Source organism: Salmo trutta, chromosome 16 (assembly GCF_901001165.1).
Source record: "Salmo trutta chromosome 16, fSalTru1.1, whole genome shotgun sequence".
NCBI classification, from domain to species: Eukaryota; Metazoa; Chordata; class Actinopteri; order Salmoniformes; family Salmonidae; genus Salmo; species Salmo trutta.
Genome location: NC_042972.1, coordinates 52704475 through 52726714, shown reverse-complemented (window position 1 = coordinate 52726714; position 22240 = coordinate 52704475). Strand labels below are relative to the sequence as shown.

General features: G+C 43.5%; 1 protein-coding gene across 5 annotated transcripts; it reads left to right on the top strand.

Annotated features, from left to right (window-relative positions):
- Nucleotides 1-9203: 9203 nt before the first annotated feature.
- tnnt2b (troponin T type 2b (cardiac)) lies at nucleotides 9204-18418 on the top strand. 5 transcript variants are annotated; one of them, XM_029694916.1, is made up of 14 exons: nucleotides 9204-9334; nucleotides 9518-9559; nucleotides 9700-9710; nucleotides 10113-10133; nucleotides 12110-12136; nucleotides 12295-12316; nucleotides 12409-12478; nucleotides 12744-12860; nucleotides 13102-13179; nucleotides 13291-13392; nucleotides 13501-13613; nucleotides 13822-13912; nucleotides 14429-14469; nucleotides 18075-18418. In XM_029694916.1, the coding sequence occupies exons 2-14, from the start codon at nucleotides 9531-9533 to the stop codon at nucleotides 18112-18114; spliced, it is 762 nt and encodes a 253-aa protein (XP_029550776.1). In that variant the 5' UTR covers nucleotides 9204-9334; nucleotides 9518-9530; the 3' UTR covers nucleotides 18115-18418. The 5 variants fall into 5 exon arrangements, with proteins under 5 accessions (XP_029550776.1, XP_029550777.1, XP_029550778.1 ...); XM_029694917.1 differs by lacking the exon at nucleotides 10113-10133 and having other exon boundaries at nucleotides 12292-12316; XM_029694918.1 differs by lacking the exon at nucleotides 10113-10133 and having other exon boundaries at nucleotides 9205-9334.
- The last annotated feature ends 3822 nt before the right edge of the window (nucleotides 18419-22240 follow it).

Sequence of the window (22240 nt, the reverse complement as noted above, 5' to 3'; positions counted from 1 at the left end):
CTGGGGTGGCTGGGGTCTTTGACAATTTTTAGGGCCTTCCTCTGACACCGCCTGGTGTAGAGGTCCTGGATGGCAGGCAGCTTAGCCCCAGTGATGTACTGGACCGTACACACTACCCTCTGTAGTGCCTTGCGGTCAGAGGCAGAGCAATTGCCGTACCAGGCAGTGATGCAACCAGTCAGGATGCTCTCGATGTTGCAGCTGTAGAACCTTTTGAGGATCTCAGGACCCATGCCAAATCTTTTTAGTTTCCTGAGGGGGAATAGGCTTTGTATTGCCATCTTCATGTCTGGCGACGAATATGTAGCGAGGGCCAGCCAACGAGAGCATACAGGTCGCAGTGGTGGGTGGTATATGGGGCTTTGGTGACAAAACGGATGGCACTGTGATAGATTGCATCCAGTTTGCTGAGTATTGGAGGCTATTTTGTAAATGACATCGCCAAAGTCATGGATCGGTAGGATAGTCAGTTTTACGAGGGTATGTTTGGCAGCATGAGTGAAGGAGGCTTTTTTGCGAAATAGGAAGCCAACTCTAGATTTAATTTTGGATTGGAGATGTTTAATATGAGTCTGGAAGGAGAGCTTACAGTCTAGCCAGACACCTAGGTATTTGTAGTTGTCAGAAACGTCCAGAGTAGTGATGCTAGTCAGGCGGGTGGGTGCGGGCAGCGATCAGTGTCCAAAGAAGGGCCAGATGTATACAGAATGGTGTCGTCTGCATAGAGGTGGATCATGGAATCACCCGCAGCAAGAGCGACTTCGTTGATATATACAGAGAAAAGAGTCGGCCTGAGATTTTAACCCTGTGGTAGCCCCATAGAGACTGCCAGAGGTCTGGACAACAGGCCCTCCAATTTGACACACTGAACTCTGTCTGCGAAGTAGTTGGTGAACCAGGCGAGGCAGTCATTTGAGAAACCAAGGCTGTTGAGTCAGCCGACAAGAATGCAGTGATTGACAGAGTCGAAAGCCTTGGCCAGGTTGATGAAGACGGCTGCTCTGTACTGTCTTTTATCGAAGGCAGTTATAATATCGTTTAGGACCTTGAGCGTGGCTGAGGTGCACCCGTGACCAGCTCGAAAACCGGATTGCACAGCGGAGAAGGTACGGTGGGCTTTGAAATGGTCCGTGATCTGTTTGTTATCTTGGCTTTCGAAGACTTTAGGAAGGCAGGTCAGGATGAATATAGGCCTATAACAGTTTGGGTCTAGAGTGTCACCCCCTTTGAAGAGGGGGATGACCGCGGCAGCTTTCCAATCTTTAGGGATCTCGGAGGATACAAAAGAGAGGTTGAACAGACTGGTAATAGGGGTTGCAAAAATGGCGGCGGATAATTTTAGAAAGAGAGGGTCTAGATTGTCTAGCCCAGCTGATTTGTACTGGTCCAGGTTTTGCAGCTCTTTCAGAACATCTGCTACCTGGATTTGGGTGAAGGAAAAGCTGGGGAGGCTTGGGCAAGTAGCTGCGGGGGGTGTGGAGCTGTTGGCCGGGGTTGGGGCAGCCAGGAGGAAAGCATGGCCAGCCGTAGAGAAATGCTTATTGAATTTCTCGATTATCGTGGATTTACCGGTGGTGACAGTGTTTCCTAGCCTCAGTGCAGTGGGCAGCAGGGAGGAGGTACTCTTATTCTCCATGGACTTTACAGTATCCCAAAACTTTTTAGAGTTAGAGCTACAGGATGCAAATTTCTATTTGAAAAAGCTAGCCTTTGCTTTCCTAACTGACTGCATGGTGGGGGGAAAAAGTATTTGATCCCCTGCTGATTTTGTATGTTTGCCCACTTACAAAGAAATTATCAGTCTATAATTTTAATGGTAGGTTTATATGAACAGTGAGAGACAGAATAACAACAAAAAAATCCAGAAAAACGCATGTCAAAAATGTTATAAAATGATTTCCATTTTAATGAGGGAAATAAGTATTTGACCCCTCTGCAAAACATGACGTAGTACTTGGTGGCAAAACCCTTGTTGGCAATCACAGAGGTCAGACGTTTCTTGTAGTTGGCCACCAGGTTTGCACACATCTCAGGAGGGATTTTGTCCCACTCCTCTTTGCAGATCTTCTCCAAATCATTAAGGTTTCGAGGCTGACGTTTGGCAACTCGAACCTTCAGCTCCCTCCACAGATTTTCTATGGGATTAAGGTCTGGAGACTGGCTCGGCCACTCCAGGACCTTAATGTGCTTCTTCTTGAGCTACTCATTTGTTGCCTTGGCCGTGTGTTTGGGGCCATTGTCATGCTGGAATACCCATCCACGACCCATTTTCAATGCCCTGGCTGAGGGAAGGAGGTTCTCACCCAAGATTTGACAGTACATGGCCCCGTCAAATGATGCGGTGAAGTTGTCCTGTCCCCTTAGCAGAAAAACACCCCCAAAGCATAATGTTTCCACCTCCATGTTTGACGGTGGAGATGGTGTTCTTGGGGTCATTGGCAGCATTCCTCCTCCTCCAAACACGGCGAGTTGAGTTGATGCCAAAGAGCTCCATTTTGGTCTCATCTGACCACAACACTTTCACCAGTTGTCCTCTGAATCATTCAGATGTTCATTGGCCAACTTCAGACGGGCATGAATATGTATTCTTGAGCAGGGGGACCTTGCGGGCGCTGCAGGATTTCAGTCCTTCACGGCGTAGTGTGTTACCAATTGTTTTCTTGGTGACAATGGTCCCAGCTGCCTTGAGATCATTGACAAGATCCTCCCGTGTAGTTCTGGGCTGATTCCTCACCGTTCTTATGATCATTGCAACCCCACGAGGTGAGATCTTGCATGGAGCCCCAGGCCGAGGGATATTGACAGTTCTTTTGTGTTTCTTCCATTTGCGAATAATCGCACCAAATGTTGTCACCTTCTCACCAAGCTGCTTGGCGATGGTCTTGTAGCCCATTCCAGCCTTGTGTAGGTCTACAATCTTGTCCCTGACATCCTTGGAGAGCTCTTTGGTCTTGGCCATGGTGGAGAGTTTGGAATCTGATTGATTGATTGCTTCTGTGGACTTTTTTACAGGTAACAAGCTGCGTTTAGGAGCACTCCCTTTAAGAGTGTGCTCCTAATCTCAGCTCGTTACCTGTATAAAAGACACCTGGGAGCCAGAAATCTTTCTGATTGAGCGGGGGTCAAATACTTATTTCCCTCATTAAAATGCAAATCAATTTATAACATTTTTGACATGCGTTTTTCTGGATATTTTTGTTGTTATTCTGTCTCTCACTGTTCAAATAAACCTACCGTTAAAATTATAGACTGATCCTTTCTTTATCAGTGGGCAAACATACAAAATCAGCAGGGGATCAAATACTTTTTCCCCGCACTGTATTGGCTCCTGACTTCCCTGGAAAGTAGCATATCACGGGGACTATTCGATGCTAGTGCAGTCCGCCACAGGATGTTTTTGTGCTGGTCAAGGGCAGTCAGGTCTGGAGTGAACCAAGGGCTATATCTGTTCTTAGTTCTACATTTTTTCAAAGGGGCATGCTTATTTAAGATGGTGAGGCAATTACTTTTAAAGAACGACCAGGCATCCTCTACTGACGGGATGAGGTCAATATCCTTCCAGGATACCCGGGCCAGGTCTATTAGAAAGGCCTGTTCGCAGAAGTGTTTTAGGGAGTGTTTGACAGTGATGAGGGGTGGTTGATTGACTGCGGGCCCATATCAGATGCAGGCAATGAGGCAGTGATCGCTGAGATCCTGATTGAAAACAGCAGAGGTGTATTTGGAGGGCAAGTTGGTCAGGATAATATCTATGAGGGTGCCCATGTTTACGGATTTCGTGTTGTACCTGGTGGGTTCCTTGATAATTTGTGTGAGATTGAGGGCATCTACCTTAGATTGTAGGACTGCCAGGAGGTTAAGCATATCCCAGTTTAGGTCACCTAATAGTACGAACTCTGAAGATAGATGGGGGACAATCAATTCGCATATGGTGTCCAGGGCACAGCTGGGAGCTGAGGGGGGTCTATAAAAGGCGGCAACAGTGAGGGACTTATTTCTGGAGAGATTCATTTTTAAAATTAGAAGCTCGAATTGTTTGAGCGTAGACCTGGAAAGTATGACAGAACATTGCAGGCTATCTAGCAAAAGGAACTGGTTCACATTGTCTTGAATAGACACATGATATTCCCTTGTACGCCCAAGCTCGGTTAAGGGCAAGGGGTTATGTCTGGGCAGGGCCCACCTGTCTCATAACAGTAACTGCAATAACAACTCTGTGAAGCTAGAGGACAGTGTTACCTCTGTGCTGAATTCAAACACAGTCTAATATGAGCAATGCCGTACACTCTTAGAAAAAAAAAAGGTGCTATCTAGAACCTTAAATAGTTATTCGGATGTCCCCATAGAAGAACCCTTTGAAGAATCATTTTTGGTTCCATGTAGAACCCTTTACACAGCGGGTTCTACATGGAACATAAAAGAGTTCTACTTGGAACCAGAGATTGTTATACTATGGGACAGCTGAAGAACCCTTTTGGAACCATTTTTTTCTAAGAGTGTAGGATGGTCTGTGTTCAGATTTTCATTCAAACTTGTGGTAGGCCTGACAATGTTGCAATAGTAGCAAAAGAGGAATTTATTAACTGTGGGTCGTTTCCTTAGATGAATTGTCTGTAACTTGGACTTTGTCCTTGGATGGGATATAAGTCAGAATTTTGCTCTGTGAGTTCTTAAGTCCTTCAATACAATTATCAAGGGATATGCAGTATCACTAGATAATATCACTTGTATCCAGTTTTGAATTTAACCTAATTATAAGGATATGAATGAAGGTTATTATAACGTGTTACCAATTCAGTTAAAAAGGCACGGGGATTGTGTTTCTACAGCCACACCAGTTATTCCATCGTAATGGCCAGTATGTTGTGTGTTCTTGCTTACATAACACATACAGTGCCTAGTGAAATCCTACACACCACTTGCATAGTTTTCAGATTTTACTGCATTAATATGTAATTTGATTAAGTTGGATTTTTTTAATACTTATCTACACAACCTGCCCCACAATTTCAAAGTGAAATAAATAATATAGTCAATTTTCTCAATTAATATACAAAATAAAAAATGTACATGTCTTGACTGCGTATGTCTTCACACCACAGAATTAATACTGTACTTGGTGGAAGGGGTGAAAGAGGTGTGTCGATTTTCACTGTAGGTTACATAACATCTCCATACGTATGTCATGGGACATGAGACAAAGCTGGCCTCCGCATTCCGAAGGTCCTACAGGCTCCCGAAAGTGTGTCAGAAATCTCACGCCACACAACCTATAAACAACCAGAGGGCAGAAACAGACACTGTAAACAAAACCTTTGAAAGGCTGTGGCCTTTAGGCGGTGTGAGGCACATGCTGAATCATAATTCCACGTTAGATCTGATACGTGTGGGGTCTCATGTTAATAGAGAATGTTGGTTTCTATTAAAAGGTTTGGCAGGGAGATAGAGTGCTGTAAACATGTTGTTGCAAGTTAGCAGAAAGGAATAAGACACTGAACAATGGAGGTGCAGCAGAGGATTCAGCAGTTCAAGTGTGTGAAGAACAGAACTAAGTCTATACCCTTCAGCTGCAGTGTAACAATACTCTCCAATCCAAATGGAATATATAGCTAATTATAAACCGAGTAGCTTGGGTCCTGGATGCAGATTGGCTGAAACAGCATTCCAGCCGTGTGTATATCAGACAATAAACCATGGGTATGATGCAAAACTACTTGTTTACTGAACAGAAATAGGCCTATACCCTTCAACTGCAGTGTAACAATACTCTTCAATCCAATTGGAACATTTATTTCCTAATCTGACTGTTTGTTTTATCTTACTGTTTGCTCCAAATTGGAAAATATTCTATACACTCTTAGGAAAAAAAGGTTCTAAAATGGTTCTTAGGCTGTCCCCATAAGAGAACCCTTTGAATAATCCTTTTTGGTTGCAGGTAGAACCCTTTTGGTTCCATGTAGGACCCTTTTCACAGAGGATTCTGCGTGGAAACAAAAAGGGTCCTACTATGGGGACAGACAAAAACCCTTTTTGGAAGCCTCTTTTATAAGAGTGTGCAAGTTGTTGCCAATGATTAACTGATTAGCAGATTAAGCAGATCAACAATCCATTTGATGAGAGTCACAATTCATAATCATAAACTATAATGACCCACAAATCTAGATATGTCCAATTAGTTCTGAATTGTGTGTGTATTAGGGCAATGCTGTGCTGTCCCTAATACTACACTCTTAGAAAAAAGGGTTCCAAGAGGGTTCTTCGGCTGTCCCCATAGGAGAACCCTTTTTGGTTTCCGGTAGAACCATTTTTGATTCCAGGTAGAACTCTGTTGGGTCCCATGTTGAACCCTCCTGCCTTGATTTACCTTTTGCCTGCCCGTTGTACTGTAATAAACTCTGAGACTCGTACTATCCGCCTCCTGTGTCTGCATCATGGGTCTTAGCCTGAGCCGTGATAGTATGAAATGGCCATGACTGACCCAGTAGACTCGGACCAGCTCCGCAACGCTGTCTCCTCCCAAGCAGCCACCATTGGAAGACACAAGGAGTTACTTATGGAGGGACTCCATACCCTGGCAGAACGCCATGACCATGCATTCAATACATTGCTGGATTAATTCCGCGGATTCCCTACTAGGCAGCAAGCCACAACAGTAACCCAGCCATCAGCGGCGCTTCTTCCTAGCCTTCCCCGGTGTCCCGAGAACCTTGGTTACCTCATCCGGAGTGCTACGTTGGAGATTCTGGAACCTGCCGGGCTTTTCTCTCCCAGTGCTCCTTCGTCTTCGACCTGCAGCCTTCTTCGTGCCCCTCGGACCGCTTGAAGATAGCGTACCTCATTACGCTGATGTCCGGGAGGGCACTCGCTGGCGGTGTGGGAGCAACAGTCCACCGTTTGTCTCAGTCGGGATGAGGTAGTTGTGGAGGTACGAAATGTGTTTAATTCTTCATTGTCCAGGAGAGAGGCTGCTCGTAATCTGCTCCAACTACGTCAAGACTCCTGTAGTGTGGTAGACTACATAGTGGATTTTCGCACGTTGGTGGCTGAGAGTGCCTGGAACCTGGAAGCCTTTTTCGACACGTTCCTTCACGGATTATCGGAGGTTAAAGACAAGCTTGCAGCCCGGGAGCTTCCAATGGCCCTCGACTCCCTCATCACCTTGACCTTACGGATGTGCGGCTACGGGAATGTTGGAGGGAGAGGAGGTCTGTTCCCAGTCACTCGCTCGTCCACTGCTCCCACCTCGTGGCTGCACTCGTCTGGGGTATAGAGAGCCAGTTTCTTATGGGGGATGTCTGGCTGACCGGATGTTGGTCCCGGACTCTGCCAATTCCCCAGTCCTGGAATGGGCACATTCCTCGAGACTGACCTGCCATCCAGGCTCCTGTCAGACACTGGATTTCATCTGACAATGCTTTTGGTGCCTTCCATGGTTCCTGATGTCTCCGCATTCGTCTCAGCCTGCACTGTGTGTGCACAAAATAAGACTCCACGACAGCTCTGGCTGGCCTTCTTCAACCACTCCCTGTTCCTCACGGCCCCTGGTCCCATATATCCCTGGACATTGTTACTGGTTTTCCTCCGTCAGATGGCAACACCACAATCCTGACGGTGGTGGATAGGTTTTCTAAAGCCGCCCATTTTATTCCCCTTCCAAAGTTAACCTCAGCCTAGGAGGCGGCTCAGTTCATGGTGCAGCACGTCTTCCGGATCCATCAACTTTCGGTCGACATGGTCTCCGATCGTGGTCATAAGTTTTTGTCCCAGTTCTGGAAGGTGTTCTGCACCCTCATTGGGTCGTCGGACAGCCTGTCCTTTGGTTTTCACCCCCAATCTAACGGCCAGTTGGAGCAAGCCAATCAGGAACTGGAGACGGTTCTTCATTGCCTCGTCTCCGCCAACCCCACCACCTGGAGCCAGCAACTCGTGTGGGTGGAATACGCCCGTAACACCCTTCCCTGCTCGGCCGCTGGTCTCTTACCCTTTGAGTGTTCCTTGGGATATCAGCCCCCGCTTTTCCCTGTGCAAGAGAAAGAAGTCAGCATATCCTCTTTCCAGATGTTCGTCCGCCGCTATCGCCATACCTGGAAGAGAGCCCGGGCCACTCTTCTGAAGACCACATCCAGGTATGGCAACAGACGGATTGCCACCAGACACCTGCTCCACGCTATTAGCTCGGGCACAGGGTATGGCTTTCCACTCGGGACCTGCCCCTCCAGGAGGAGTCCTGGAAACTTTCCCCCTGTTTCATCGGCTTTTTCCCCATCTCTAAAATCCCTAGCCCCTCTGTTGTTTGTCTTCTGTTGCCCCGCACCCTCCGTATACATGCCACTTTTCATGTGTCTAGGATTAAACCTCTATCTCACAGCCCTTTGTCTCACACCCCTTTGTCTCATCTTGTCCTGTCAAGTCCTATCAGCGTGTTACCCTGTTTCCTGTGCTCTAGTTTTTGTTTTTTCCTAGTCTTCCCAGTTCTGACCTTTCTGCCTGTCCTGACTCTGATCCTGCCTGCCATCATGTACCTGCCTGACTCTGATTTGGATTACGACTCTTTGCCTGCCTTGACTTACCTTTTGCCTGCCCCTTGTACTATAATAAACTTAAACTTGTAGTATCCACCTCATGTGTCTGCATCTGCGTCTTAGCCTGAGCCTTGATAGGTTCTCCTATGGGGACAGCCGAAGAACCCTTTTAGGTTCTACATAGCACCTAATAGTGTATCTGGTGACCTAACCAGGAAGATAGTGGCCCTGCAGTAACTCAGGTCAGAGATGTTGACCCATGCTCTTTTGTTCTTTGCATTTGTAAAGTGATGTCAGACTTTGCTCTGGGGTAAGATGTTATGATGTTCCTGTTTGAATGCTTTTGTGTGTGTGTGTGTGTGTGTGCGTGTGTGCGTGTGTGTGTGTGTGTGTGTGTGCGTGTGTGCGCAACGTGCACTTAGAGGTCAACATAACATAGTAAGTGTACATTTCTGTGGGAGGGTGTGCATGCTTTTGTACATTCGTGCATGTAGGGGGGGCATAAACTTAATCCTTCCCTTTCCCCACCAAACCTGACATTCATCCCTATTTGGGAGCATCTAGGGTTGTCCTGTCCCAGTCTATGTAAAAATAGACTGAAGTGAAGCCTACGGAGAACACTTGTTTACTCATTGTATGTGATGCTGGCTACCATCTGTTAACTGGTATCTGCCCACCCATTGTAGACACAGCCAGAGAGGGCCATGTGATCCTCAACAGGGTTTAAAAGCTTATGGTTCCAACAGAGACTGGTATACAACACAATCCCACATTGTCCCCCCATCTCAAGCCCACACACTGCACCACTCTGGGTAAGTCTTCATGTTGTGCGTTTACATACAGAATCAATTTCTATGCCGAAACAATTTAACTCTTTGGCTCTATTGCTTATAGGTGGTACACTATGTAAAATAATATGAATTACTATACATTTTATAGATAACAGGGAATATTTGCTTTGATTTTTCTATGGTACTCCACACACATTTACGCAGGTAAATTCTAAAGATGTCAGACACAGAAGAGGTTGATTATGAGTAAGTAAATGACCAGTTCATCAATTGAATCAGCTGTATTCTGTCTACCAGTTGTTATTTATTTGTTGATCAATGCTTGTGAGTGATTCCATAATGGAATTGGATCATAACACAATTATTTGTATGTGTTATTCTTTCAGGGAGAAAGAACGTAAGTCATTGCATCAATTCAAATTTTATCTTGGGGAAAAACAACATAACTAAATGCTGATAAACATACTGTGAATTAAGACATACTTTACACAGTAAGGGCTCAGGTGCAGCTACAGGTATGTCAACGTTTCATCATGGGGGATAGTGAAACTCGTTTCGAATTTTATTTCATCCATTGCCAATACACAGTATATGATTTTTACAGAACGCTTAAGAATAATCTAGGCACAACTAATTGCTAATGTGAGTGTCTAAATACAGTTTAGTGTAAAGTATACTTTATACTGATTTATTATTGTTTGTTTACATAGTTGTCCATGCTGCTGTTGTGTTCATGTACTGCTTTCACATGTGGCTGGTACTGTACCTAATGATCTTCCTTCTCTGTGCATGTGGTCAGAGGGAGAGGAGGATATTGTTGGTATGTATGACAAACAATATCTTACAGAACCAGTGAATTTAGTAGGCTGTTTACTATAAAAACCGAATAATGTAATACTATTATATTGAATGTAAAATGACATTATTGAATTGTCGGAATTAAAACTTTGAAGCAATTATTAGTTCTGCCACTTTGCTACCCTTTTTACACACCACAGCTTCCTCTACAGCTTGAGTCACCAAAAAAGCAGGGTCCACTAAGCCCCTGGAGTCTCCGCAAGGATGCATAAATTAGGCATGGGACTACTGTATAGCAACCGCTGTGGTATAAGCTTCTGCGCCATACAGACAACTTTTGTCTTTGGCCCTCAGGTCGACCATCCTAACCCCACTTCCCTTCCTTGCCTCTCTCTGCCTGCCCCCTAAGCATGTTCCCTGGGGAATTGTTTTATTATGATTTTTTACTGAAAGGTATGCTGGTGCCTGGGTACCCATCACCTATCTCTATTTCTGTCCCGTCTTGTCGCCATGCTGTTGGGCTTCAGCGCGGCTGTCCTTGACTTCAACAAGCACGTGTCTCATCCTCATGTGGCGTTAGAGTTGGTGTTATAGTGCTATGTGGGTCAGGTAGTCCAGAATAGGGGACCCTAGGGAAAAGATGCACAATGCCACTCTCGGCCGAGATAGAACTCCTGGTGATGTGGTTCATGTTTCCCTCTAAGCGGAGCAACAGAGTCAGTGTTACCGACTGCTGTGCTGTGACTGGCACTCGGACTGAGGAATGAATGGTGACCTTTGATATTCAGGCATGAAATGCACTGACTGCAACAATGAGAGAGCTTTAGAGAGCTGTATCACTCTACCTGGAGTGCTGTTCACATTGAGGACACCAATCCTATGAGGGAATAAAAGGCAGCTGTGCTGTTACACTCAGTCAATTCACAGTGTGAGACTAAGGGTTGACAAACTGGCAGAAATAATTTCTTTGATTAAAAGAAAAATAGAATGCTGCCTTTAATTACTACGTTGCCTTTCTAGTTAGTGCATTGCTTATATTCCTACTCTGTATGCCCATGTCTTGGCTTGAGAATGACTGCTCTGCTCTCACAATATGCGCTGGCTTTGCAACAGACGAAGTGGAGGAGGAGATTGCTGAGGAGAAGGAGGAGGTAGAATGTAGTACTGCTTGTGCTCATGCATGCAAGCTAGCTAGCATAGTGACACGGACAGTAACAACTATACATACTGTATACACACACATTTTTCACCTGTGTGTATTGATCCTGACAGCATGGCTGTTTCAGTGAAATGCAATTATGTATATTCTCAAGCTGGAATAGAATAGTAGGGTTCAACGCTCTACATGGCTCTTGACATCAGGGCTCCCGAGTGGCGCAGCGGTCTAAGGCTGCATCTCAGTGCAAGAGGCGTCACTACAGTCCCTGGTTTGAGTCCAGGCTGTATCACATCCGGCCGTGATTGGGAGTCCCATAGGGCGGCGCTCAATTGGCCCAGCGTCGTCCGGGTTTGGCCGGGGTAGGCAAGTCATTGTAAATAAGAATTTGTTCATAACTGACTTGTCTAGTTAAATAAAGGTTACTTTTTTTTTATATAATGAAGTCAGGTTAAATTAAAGATAACAAGGTGAGCACTTTGCTCTATTTAATATTAAATCCAAAATTGTATTTAGAAAATGGAAGCTATAGTATTTGTTTTTTTGAAAAACCACATTCTTGGTGGCAAAAAACATCACTGCTTGACATGCATGACGGGGCATGTGTTAGAAAGGATCGTATGGATGAGGTACAACACAGCCAGCAGAGGAGAGATGTGAGCAGGGGCTGGGGTGGGGAAGGGTGATCAAGCAGGTCACAGACCTTTTTCTAATCTGGTTTATCACCGCTGTCCCCCTGGGCTTCCATTGGTCTTATCATGGCTCTATTTCAGTCTCTGCTCTCGGCACCTTTTCACGTCTGTCATAGTTGACATTGTATTGACCCTGACTTCTTTTACCAGATGCCGAGGAGGAGCAGGAGGATGGAGGTAGGGAAAGGCTTATCAATCAATACCTGGTTATGAAAGAATGTGTGAAAGTTACATTTGTGTGTGAAAGTTAAACATTGACCAGTTTTGCAGTGTTCTGTCAAGTACATTTAACTGTGTCATTAACTGAGTTCTCCTTTTTCCCACTCGGCAAGAAGGTTGGGCAAAACCTAAACCAAAGTAAGATTCAAAATTAATATGGATAATCTGAACTCAGTTTAGGAAATATTTCACATCCAAGAGAAAACTGATGTATTTTGTATCATCCTCAGACCAGCCTTCATGCCTCAGACCAGCCTGGTGCCTCCCAAAATCCCAGATGGAGAGAAAGTGGACTTTGATGTCAGTTTGCCTCACTGTAGCAACACAAGTATACTGAATATAAGGACCTATACTGACCTGGAGTTGGATTAAGTTCCCCCTAACCACTGACATATGTTTTTTTCATCCCCTAATTGTTAAGATTAGGATGGAGTTGTAGGGGTTATCTGATTCTAGATCTGTGGTTAAGTGCAACTTCTACCTCGAGCAACTAACCATGTCCTCCCTGCATGTCTTCTCACCCTGTCCTCTGACCTCGCATCCTTGGAACCTGTCCTGCCTGTAGGATATCCACCGCAAGCGTATGGAGAAGGACCTGACTGAGCTGCAGACGCTTATCGAGGCTCATTTTGAGAGTCGCAAGAAGGAAGAAGAGGAGCTCATCAACCTCACTGATCGTATTGTGAGATACTGTTACATCATTCTGTATTCAGATAGCCTACAGTTACACCATTCTGTGTTCAGATAATAGTACCCTTAAAAAAATTATTTTAAAATAAATAAATATTAATAGTAAAGTACAGATACCCCCAAAAAACGACTTAAGTAGTACTTTAAAGTATTTTTACTTAAGTACTTTACACCACTGGATATCTGTGCGATGGGGTTATAACTAATCTAATACTATCCCCTCTGTATCTCAGGAGAAGCGCAGGTCTGAGAGAGCAGAGCAAGTGAGGATCCGAACGGAGAAAGAAAAGGAGCGTCAAAACAGAATAAACGTGAGTATCCCCATAGCAACACAAGGAACGGCAATGGACAGCATGAACACCGCACATTAGTAGAAAGTAGGACAACTGTGGTAATGTTGTATTTTTTCCTTGCATCTCCAGGAGGAAAAGGCAAGAAAGGAGGAAGAGGAATTTAAGAAGAAAGCGGAGGATGACGCCAAGAAAAAAAAGGTCCTCACCAACTTGCAGTTCAGCGGGTACAAGGTGACAGAAATCATCCAAAAACACCCTTACAGCACCAGACTTTCTGAATTGTTACCAGAGTCTAATTTATAGCTAATATCTGTACATCTCGTTATACTGTAACTACAGACAGAAAAGAAAGGTGGGCCAAAAAAGAAAACAGAGCGAGAGAAGAAGAGAGCGATCTTAAGTGAACGACATAAGGAGCTGAATATTGACCATCTCAAAGAGGACAAACTAAGGTATGTTTTTTTTACACTGGCATGTAGTGATAATATACAGTATGAAAGGGGTAGTATTCAATAATTAATAATGTTATAATCTCACCCTAACGAGATGAATGACTACTCTCTCATTATGCCACAGATATTCAGTTTACCACTGAGCAGCATTATAGGATTGTCCTAATTTCCGCTATTTTCGATTATTTCCACTCTCTCCCTCATATAGAGAGAAGGCTACTGAACTGTGGAAGTGGATACATCAACTTGAGGCAGAGAAATTTGATCTCCAGTACAAACACTCACGACAGAAATATGATGTAAGATTATGCCACCTTCTTTTCATTCTAGACTTTAGGATATAGCATCAAACTGAAATGAACAAAAATGATATGTGCATATGATTCACGTGAAAGTATAAGCATGCTTTTTAAAAAAAAAATAAACACCAGCCTTGCTAACACCTCCTGTGACATGAGTAGAGATTGAAATACTGCTTTCGTATAAATTAACATGCACAACACCACAAAACCTCACCCTCTTTATAACTAGAGTTCATTCAAGATCTGATAAACTATATCTCAATGGACTTGACAGGGAGGCATAGAAAAGTCAATTGGCTGTGATCCAAGAGAAATAAAAAGACATATGTTAGATGTTGATTAAAGATTTGATTTATTAGGATCCCCATTAGCGACAGCTAGTCTTACTGGGGTTCGATACATAACGAAAAATACATTACAGACAACAACATAAAGACTTTGCAATTTAAAAACATTAACATGTATTGTGTGTGCAGATGGTTGTATTTACTTTCAAAACTCTCAATTATACAGGTCACCGTACTCAGGAATCGAGTCAGCGATCATCAGAAAGTGTAAGTACAAAAGACATGACCTAGATACCAGTGGCGGTCGGTGTCGTTTGAAGTTAGGGAGGAGCATGGCCTTATTTCTATTCAAATCAAATCAAACGTTATTTGTCACATAAACATGGTTAGCAGATGTTAATGTGAGTGTAGCGAAATGCTTGTGCTTCTAGTTCCAACCATGCAGTAATATCTAACAAGTACTCTAACAATTTCACAACTACCTTATACACACAAGTGTGAAGGAATGAATAAGAATATGTACATAAAAATATATATGGATGAGTGATGGCCGAATGGCATAGGCAAGATGCAGTAGGTGGTATAGAGTACAGTATATACATTTGAGATGAGTAGTGTAGGGTATGTAAACATTATATAAAGTGGCATAGTTTAAAGTGACGAGTGATACATTTATTACATCCAATTTTTAATTATTAAAGTGGCTAGAGATTGAGTCAGTATGTTGGCAGCAGCCCTCAATGTTAGTGATGGCTGTTTAACAGTCTGATGGCCTTGAGATAAAAGCTGTTTTTCAGTCTCTCGGTCCCAGCTTTGATGCACCTCTACTGACCTCGCCTTCTGGATGATAGCGGGGTGAACAGACAGTGGCTCGGGTGGTTGTTGTCCTTGATGATCTTTTTGGCCTTCCTGTGACATCGGGTGGTGTAGGGGTCCTGGAGGGCAGGTAGTTTGCCCCCGGTGATGCATTGTGCAGACCTCACTATTACAGCATATTGGATGACTATCATTCATATTCCATTCACCCAGCTCAATCTAACATTGGTAGGTTTAGGCTACTACATGATACTTCAATTTGCCCTATACCTATCATGAGGTTGCTACAACCTAGCACACAAATTAATGTTTATAACATAGGTGCACAGGTTGAAAGACAAATTGGGGCCATCAAGGTGACAGATAGTGACACATACAATACCGCCTTGCACAGTCTTGCATGCATCTAGCCCGCTGGGGAGTAATCATTCATCTTAACAGTTGCAAAATGGAAAACTAAAACAAGAGTTTCTATTGGACAAAGGTAGGTCCCCTCCCTGTTTCGTTCCATTTTACAGTGTACAGAAGCAGTTTACCAGTTACACCAGAGGGCCCCGGGGCAATAAATGTATAAAACTGAAAGCTTACCTTGACTTGAAAGAGTTGCCGTGTTGGATAGCCTTAGCCAGCTAGCTGACATAAATAGCATTACTCTCTGTTTGAGTCAGGTTGTTGAGTAGACTAAATTAGCTGTATTAGCTAAGTGAAAGGTAAACTGCTTCTCCTTAATGTTTTTAGAAATTAATTTGTTCAAAACTTTCTCTGTCTTTGAGTTAACTACTCACCACACATTATTCACTGCAGCACTAGCTAGCTGTAGCTTATGCTTTCAGCACTAGATTCATTCTCTGCTACTTTGATTGGATGGACAACATGTCAGTTCATACTGCAAGAGCTCTGATAGGTTGGAGGACATCCTCCGGAAGTCGTCATGATTACAATGTAAGTCTATGGAAGGGGGTGAAAACCATGAGCCTCGTAGGTTTTGTATTGAAGTCAATATACCCAGAGGAGGACGGAAGCTAGCTGTCCTCCGTCTACACTATGGTGCTACCCTAGAGGGTGCTGTTGAGGATACTGTAGACCATTGCAAAACAGTGTGTTTTAATTAGTTATTTGCTGACATTAATATATATAGTATAGTTTTCTCTTTAAAGGATACCTTTCTTAATTTTTCACTATATACATGTTCCTGAAATTCACTTAGTAGGATGGTCCTGCCCTTCCTCCTCTGAGGAGCCTCCACTTCTATATGCTTCTTAAACATACACAACACATTCCAAGAATCCTAATTTCCTCCTATATTTTCTATCTTGTCATTTCTTCATCGTATTTGTAATTTCTAAACTCTCGATATTCTGCCTAGTTTCCTTCCAGTAGTGATAATACCCTGCTAAGACTGATAAGCCGTCCCAATGTAGAGGCTCACCTTGAGCCTAATCAAGTTTCTGCCCCCTCCTGTCTTTCCATCCCCTCCACCCTCCGCCTGTTGCCAGTTGTTTGAAGTGACTCTACTAACAGCTGCAGACTGAGAGGGGCTGACTGAGAGGGGCTGAGTGGGGCTGGCGCTGTTGCTGTTGCACACCCAGCCCACCGGGATCCAGACAACAAAGGCCTGGGGGTTAATTAAAGACAATGGTCTGAGAAGAGAGCAGCCTATAGGGCGCCTGAACAACAAATGCAAGCATGCACGTCAACACACACACACACACACACACACACACACACACACACACACACACACACACACACACACACACACACACACACACACACACACACACACACACACACACACACACACACACACACACACACACACACACACACACACACACACACACACACACACACACACACACACACACACACACACACACAATGGAACTGCAACAGCTGAAAGGCCCCAAATCTACCTGTGAGGTCACAACTAGTAATACGCCCCACAATAAAATACAGAACACTTAACACTGGTATTCTAAACAGACCTACCTTCAGATACCTCTGAAGACACTATATTTGGGTCTGATCTGACAGTTTGTTTATTTCCCAGACTCTAGTAAACTAGCCTGCGCATGTCAGTACGTGTCCTAAGAAGGACATGAAACAGCTATCATAAGGCTGCGGGCCCCACACTGTTGGATGAAATGGCTATTTCTCAATGGTTTCAGACCTGCACCAATTTGCCAGACTTAATCCCACTTCAATCTGGGTGTTAATCAATACTATCGATATTGTCTAAAACATCAGTGTGTAATTTAATATCTGGGGAGGTGAACCGAATGCTGAAATCACACGTTGTGGCATAGTACATGTGGCGATGTGGAGTAATGGGCTGGCTGATTGCCAGCATAAAGTAAAAAGATCACTTACCAGAGTAGCTACATAAAATGAGTACGCAGTTATTCTCAGTGGCAGAGTCAAGCTCTATGAATTTGCTTAATCCCTGTCTCATGACACATTGCTTTCAACAGCCTTTACTGGCTTCTCTCTAAAGGGGCATCACATTCAAACCACTGCCAGGGTATGGGGACATGATCTGCACCATGCTACACATGCCTGGGGGCTTACACACATAAAAACACTGAACATGGCTTCATTCAAAGGTTAGAATGAAGGTAACATATTTCAGGAGGAGAAGGCATGGCAGGTTCCGTTGATAATGCATATGAAACGTGCGATGTCTCCCCTTGTAAGCTGTTCCGCATCATTGGATCAGACCACAATGGTTGTGCTGACTCTTCATTCTAACTACTATACAATCCATTACCCATGTTTCTGTAGTATAGCAGTATATCTGAGAAGGGTAAACCAATTGCCATAGGACAACAAAGCCAAACACTTGGTGAGATTGTTTGTTTTCTGAATTCTTTCTTTCCTTATTGGGTTTACCTATTGGTATAGTACTGGGTTTCACACTCATACCTTGCAGTGCCAACCTCTCAAGCAATGTAATTAGGTGGCTTGAGTGTGGATTCACTTGGAGACATACTTGTCTTCTTGGCTGGTGGGTGGCCTGGTTGATATAACAGTGCTAACCTTGTGTCTCTTCTCAGTACCAAAGGGACCAGGAGCAAACGGGGCTTGAGGAAATAATGTTGCAGATCAGAATTGAGACCATAGGAGTCCATTCCATTCATACCACCTTGCCTGATGGACATCCTGGTACTCTACAGACAAGGAAGACTTGTGTGACATATGGAATATTTTTCAGAAAAAATATTTGGAATTAACTTATGTGGATTGTTATTTTTAGGGAAAAATGTGTCATAATAAACCCCCAAAAATATGTTTGAAAGTCTCTCTCCTCACGTGTGATGAGCAACAGCATAGATGACTAAGAAGGTAAGATGGTGACCTTTCTTGTGTTGCAATGGAGGAAATAAAATGTTGAACGTTGTTATGGCAACTTTGTCCATTTAAATCTCTTATCCTTTCAGTAAGGACACATAACCTCAATATTCTACATATGCACCCTGATACACATATGACATAAAGTCAGGTTTAGAAATGAGGGTTAAGGTTAAAGTGGCAATTAGCAGTTGAAACAACAACAAAGGTTATTCCTGCCAATGTTTAATTATAAGTCCAAAAATGGATGTAGCAACAGCAGATTGGCTCTTTGAAGCGCCAATCAGCAGTTGAAACAATAACAAAGTACATTCTCTGCAACTGTTTCGGTAAAAGCTGAGGAATGGGGCTGGGGAAATATAACAACTCTGAAATTCATAGACAGAGCTATGGATGCAAGGACTGGCCATCCATGATATCAACATTATAGTTTTAACTATGTTTTGAGGCTGTACAGTGTTTGTTTACATTTACTTTCTTTACAAACATTGGAGTCATACAAGCTTATATTTTGGGTTCTAATGGGGCACGACAGTTGAACTAAGCTCATGAAAATAAATTATAAAATTATAAGTCAACTGCTTATTGCCCCTTTAAGGGTGCTGTGAGGATTGGCAACAACACCTCCTCCACACTGACTCTTAACACAGGAGCCCCCCCAGGGCTGTGTCCTCAGTCCTCTGCAGTACTATCTGTTCACCCACGACTGCGTGGCTTTGCACGACACCAACTCCATCATAAAGGTTACTGACAACACCACCTGATAGGCCTGATAACCAACAACGCAGAGTCAGCCTATAGGGAGGAGGTAAGTGAACTTGCATTGTAGTTTCATGAAAACAACCTCTCCCTCAACATCAGCAAAACAAAGGAGTTGATTGTTGACTGCAGGAAGCAGAGGAGGGAATATGCCCCGATCCACATCAAGTCACAAGTTTTAAGTTCCTCGGCGTCCACATCACTGAGGACTTGCCGTGGAACAACTCTTGTCAAGACGGCACAACAGCGTCTCTACTTCCTAAGGCTGCTGTGAAAAAATTAGGCATACTGCCCCGGTTTCTCTCCAAATACTACCGCTGCACCATCAAGAGTGTCCTGACCGGTTGCATCGCGGCCTGGTACGGGAATTGCTCCGTCCCCGACCGCAAGGCCCTCCAGCGGATGGCGAAGACGGCCCAGTACATTACTGGGACCATGTTCCCACCCATCCAGGACATCTACCCGAAAAAGTGACTGAGGAAGGCGCGCAGCATCAAAGGACTCCACACACCCCAGCCATGAGCTGTAATCTCTCTTACTGTTTGGCAGATGGTAACGCAGCATTAGGCCTGATACCAACAGGCTCAGAGACAGTTTCTATCTACAAGCCATCAGACTGCTGAACACTTGAACTTGACTGACCAGCTGTTCTAATTTTCTGCACAATAGCACAGATCGACACAGACATGCACACACACACATACAGTGCCTTCAGAAAGTATTCACACCTCTTGACTTTTTCTACATTTTGTTGTGTTACAGCCTGAATTTAGAATGGATTAACCCGATAATGTCAAAGTGGAATTACGTTTTTAGAAATGAATAAAAACGGAAAAGTTGAAATGTCGTTGAGTCAATAAGTATTCAACCCCTTTGTATTGGCAAGCCTAAGTAAGTTCAGGCGTAAACATTTTCTTAAGTCACATAATAAGTTGCATGGACTCACTCTGTGCAATAATAGTGTTTAACATGATTTTTGAACGACTACCTCATCTCTGTAATCCACACATGCAATTATCGGTAACGTTCCTCAGTTGAGCAGTGAATTTCAAACACAGATTCAACCACAAAGACCAGGTAGGTTTTCCAATGCCTTGCAAAGAAGGGCAGCTACTAGTAGATGGGTAAACCAAATAAATAAAGCCGACATTGAATATCCCTTTGAGCATGGTAAAGTTATTAATAACACTTTGGATGGTGTATCAATACACCCAGTCACTACAAAGATACAGGCGTCCTTCCTAACGCCGTTGTCGGACAGGAAGGAAATCGCTCAGGGATTTCACCATGATGCCAAATGGTGACTTTAAAACAGTTACAGAGTTGAATGGCTGTGAAAGGAGAAAACTGAGGATGATGAAAACATTGTAGTTACTCCATAATACTAACCTAATTGACAGAGTGAAAAGAAAGAAGCCTGTACAGAATACAAATATTCCAAAACATGCATCCTGCTTGCAAATAGGCACTAAAGTAATACAGCAAATCAATGAACTTTTTTTTCCTGAAAACAAAGTTAAGTTTGGGGCAAATCCAACACAACACATTACTTAGTATCACTCTCCATATTTTCAAGCATGGTGGTGGCAGCATCGTGTTATGGGTATGCTTGTAATCGTTAAGGACTGGGGAGTTCTTCAGGATGAAAAAAATGGAATGGAGCTAAGCACAGGCAAAATCCCAGAGGAAAACCTGGTTCAGTCTGCTTTCCACCTGACACTGGGAGATAAATTCACCTTTTAGCAGGACAATAACCTAAATCTCAAGGCTAAATCTACACTGGAGTTGCTTACCGAAAAGACAGTGAATGTTCCTGAGCAGTTTTTATTTAAATCTACCTGAAAGTCTATGGCAAGACCTAAAAATGGTTGTGTCGTAATGATCAACAATCAATTTGACAGAGCTTGAAGAATTTTGAAAAGAATAATGGGCAAATGTTGCACGATATATGTGTGGAAAGCTCTTAGAGACTTACCCACAAAGACTCACAGCTGTAATAACTGCCAAAGGTGCTTCAACAAAGTATTGACTCAGGGGTGTGAATACTTATATAAATTCGATATTGCAAAAATGTCTAAAAACATGTTTTCACTTTGTCATTATGGGGTATTGTGTGTAGATGGGTGAGAGAAAAAAATCTATTTAATTAATTTTAAATTCAGGCTTTAACACCACAAAATGTGGAATATGTCAAGGGGTATGAATACTTTTTGAAGGCACTGTATACATTCATGCATCACACACACATCACAACTGCTGCTACCAGACTCTTATTATAATGCTCAGTTTATAGACTGCCCCCCATCCCCCCTTCCCCAATACACATGTAAATATTGGACTATAAATTGTGCCTTCCTGTATTATACTTATGCCAAAATGTTTACATTTACTTTATGTTTGTATTCTTGTCTTTTAAATCAAATCAAATTTTATTGGTCACATACACATGGTTAGCAGATGTTAATGCGAGTGTAGCGAAATGCTTGTGCTTCTGGTTTCGACCATGCAGTAATATCTAACAAGTAATCTAACAATTTCACAACAACTACCTTATACACAAAAGTATAAAGGAATGAATAAGAATATGTACATATAAATATATGGATGAGCGATGGCTGAACGGCATAGGCAAGATGCAGTAGATGGTATAGAGTGCAGTATATACATATGAGATGAGTAATGTAGGGTATGTAAACATTATATAAAGTGGCATTGTTTAAAGTGGCTAGTGATACATTTATTACATCAATTTTTTCATTATTAAAGTGGCTAGAGATGAGTCAGTATGTTGGCAGCAGCCACTCAATGTTAGTGATGGCTGTTTAACAGTCTGATGGCCTTGAGATAAAAGCTGTTTTTCAGTCTCTCGGTCCCAGCTTTGATGCACCTGTACTGACCTCGCCTTCTGGATGATAGCGGGGTGAACAGGCAGTGGCTCGGGTGTTTGTTGTCCTTGATGATCTTTTTGGCCTTCCTGTGACATCGGGTGGTGTAGGGGTCCTGGAGGGCAGGTAGTTTGCCCCCGGTGATGTGTTGTGCAGACCTCACTACCCTCTGGAGAGCCTTACGGTTGTGGGTGGAGCAGTTGCCGTACCAGGTGGTGATACAGCCC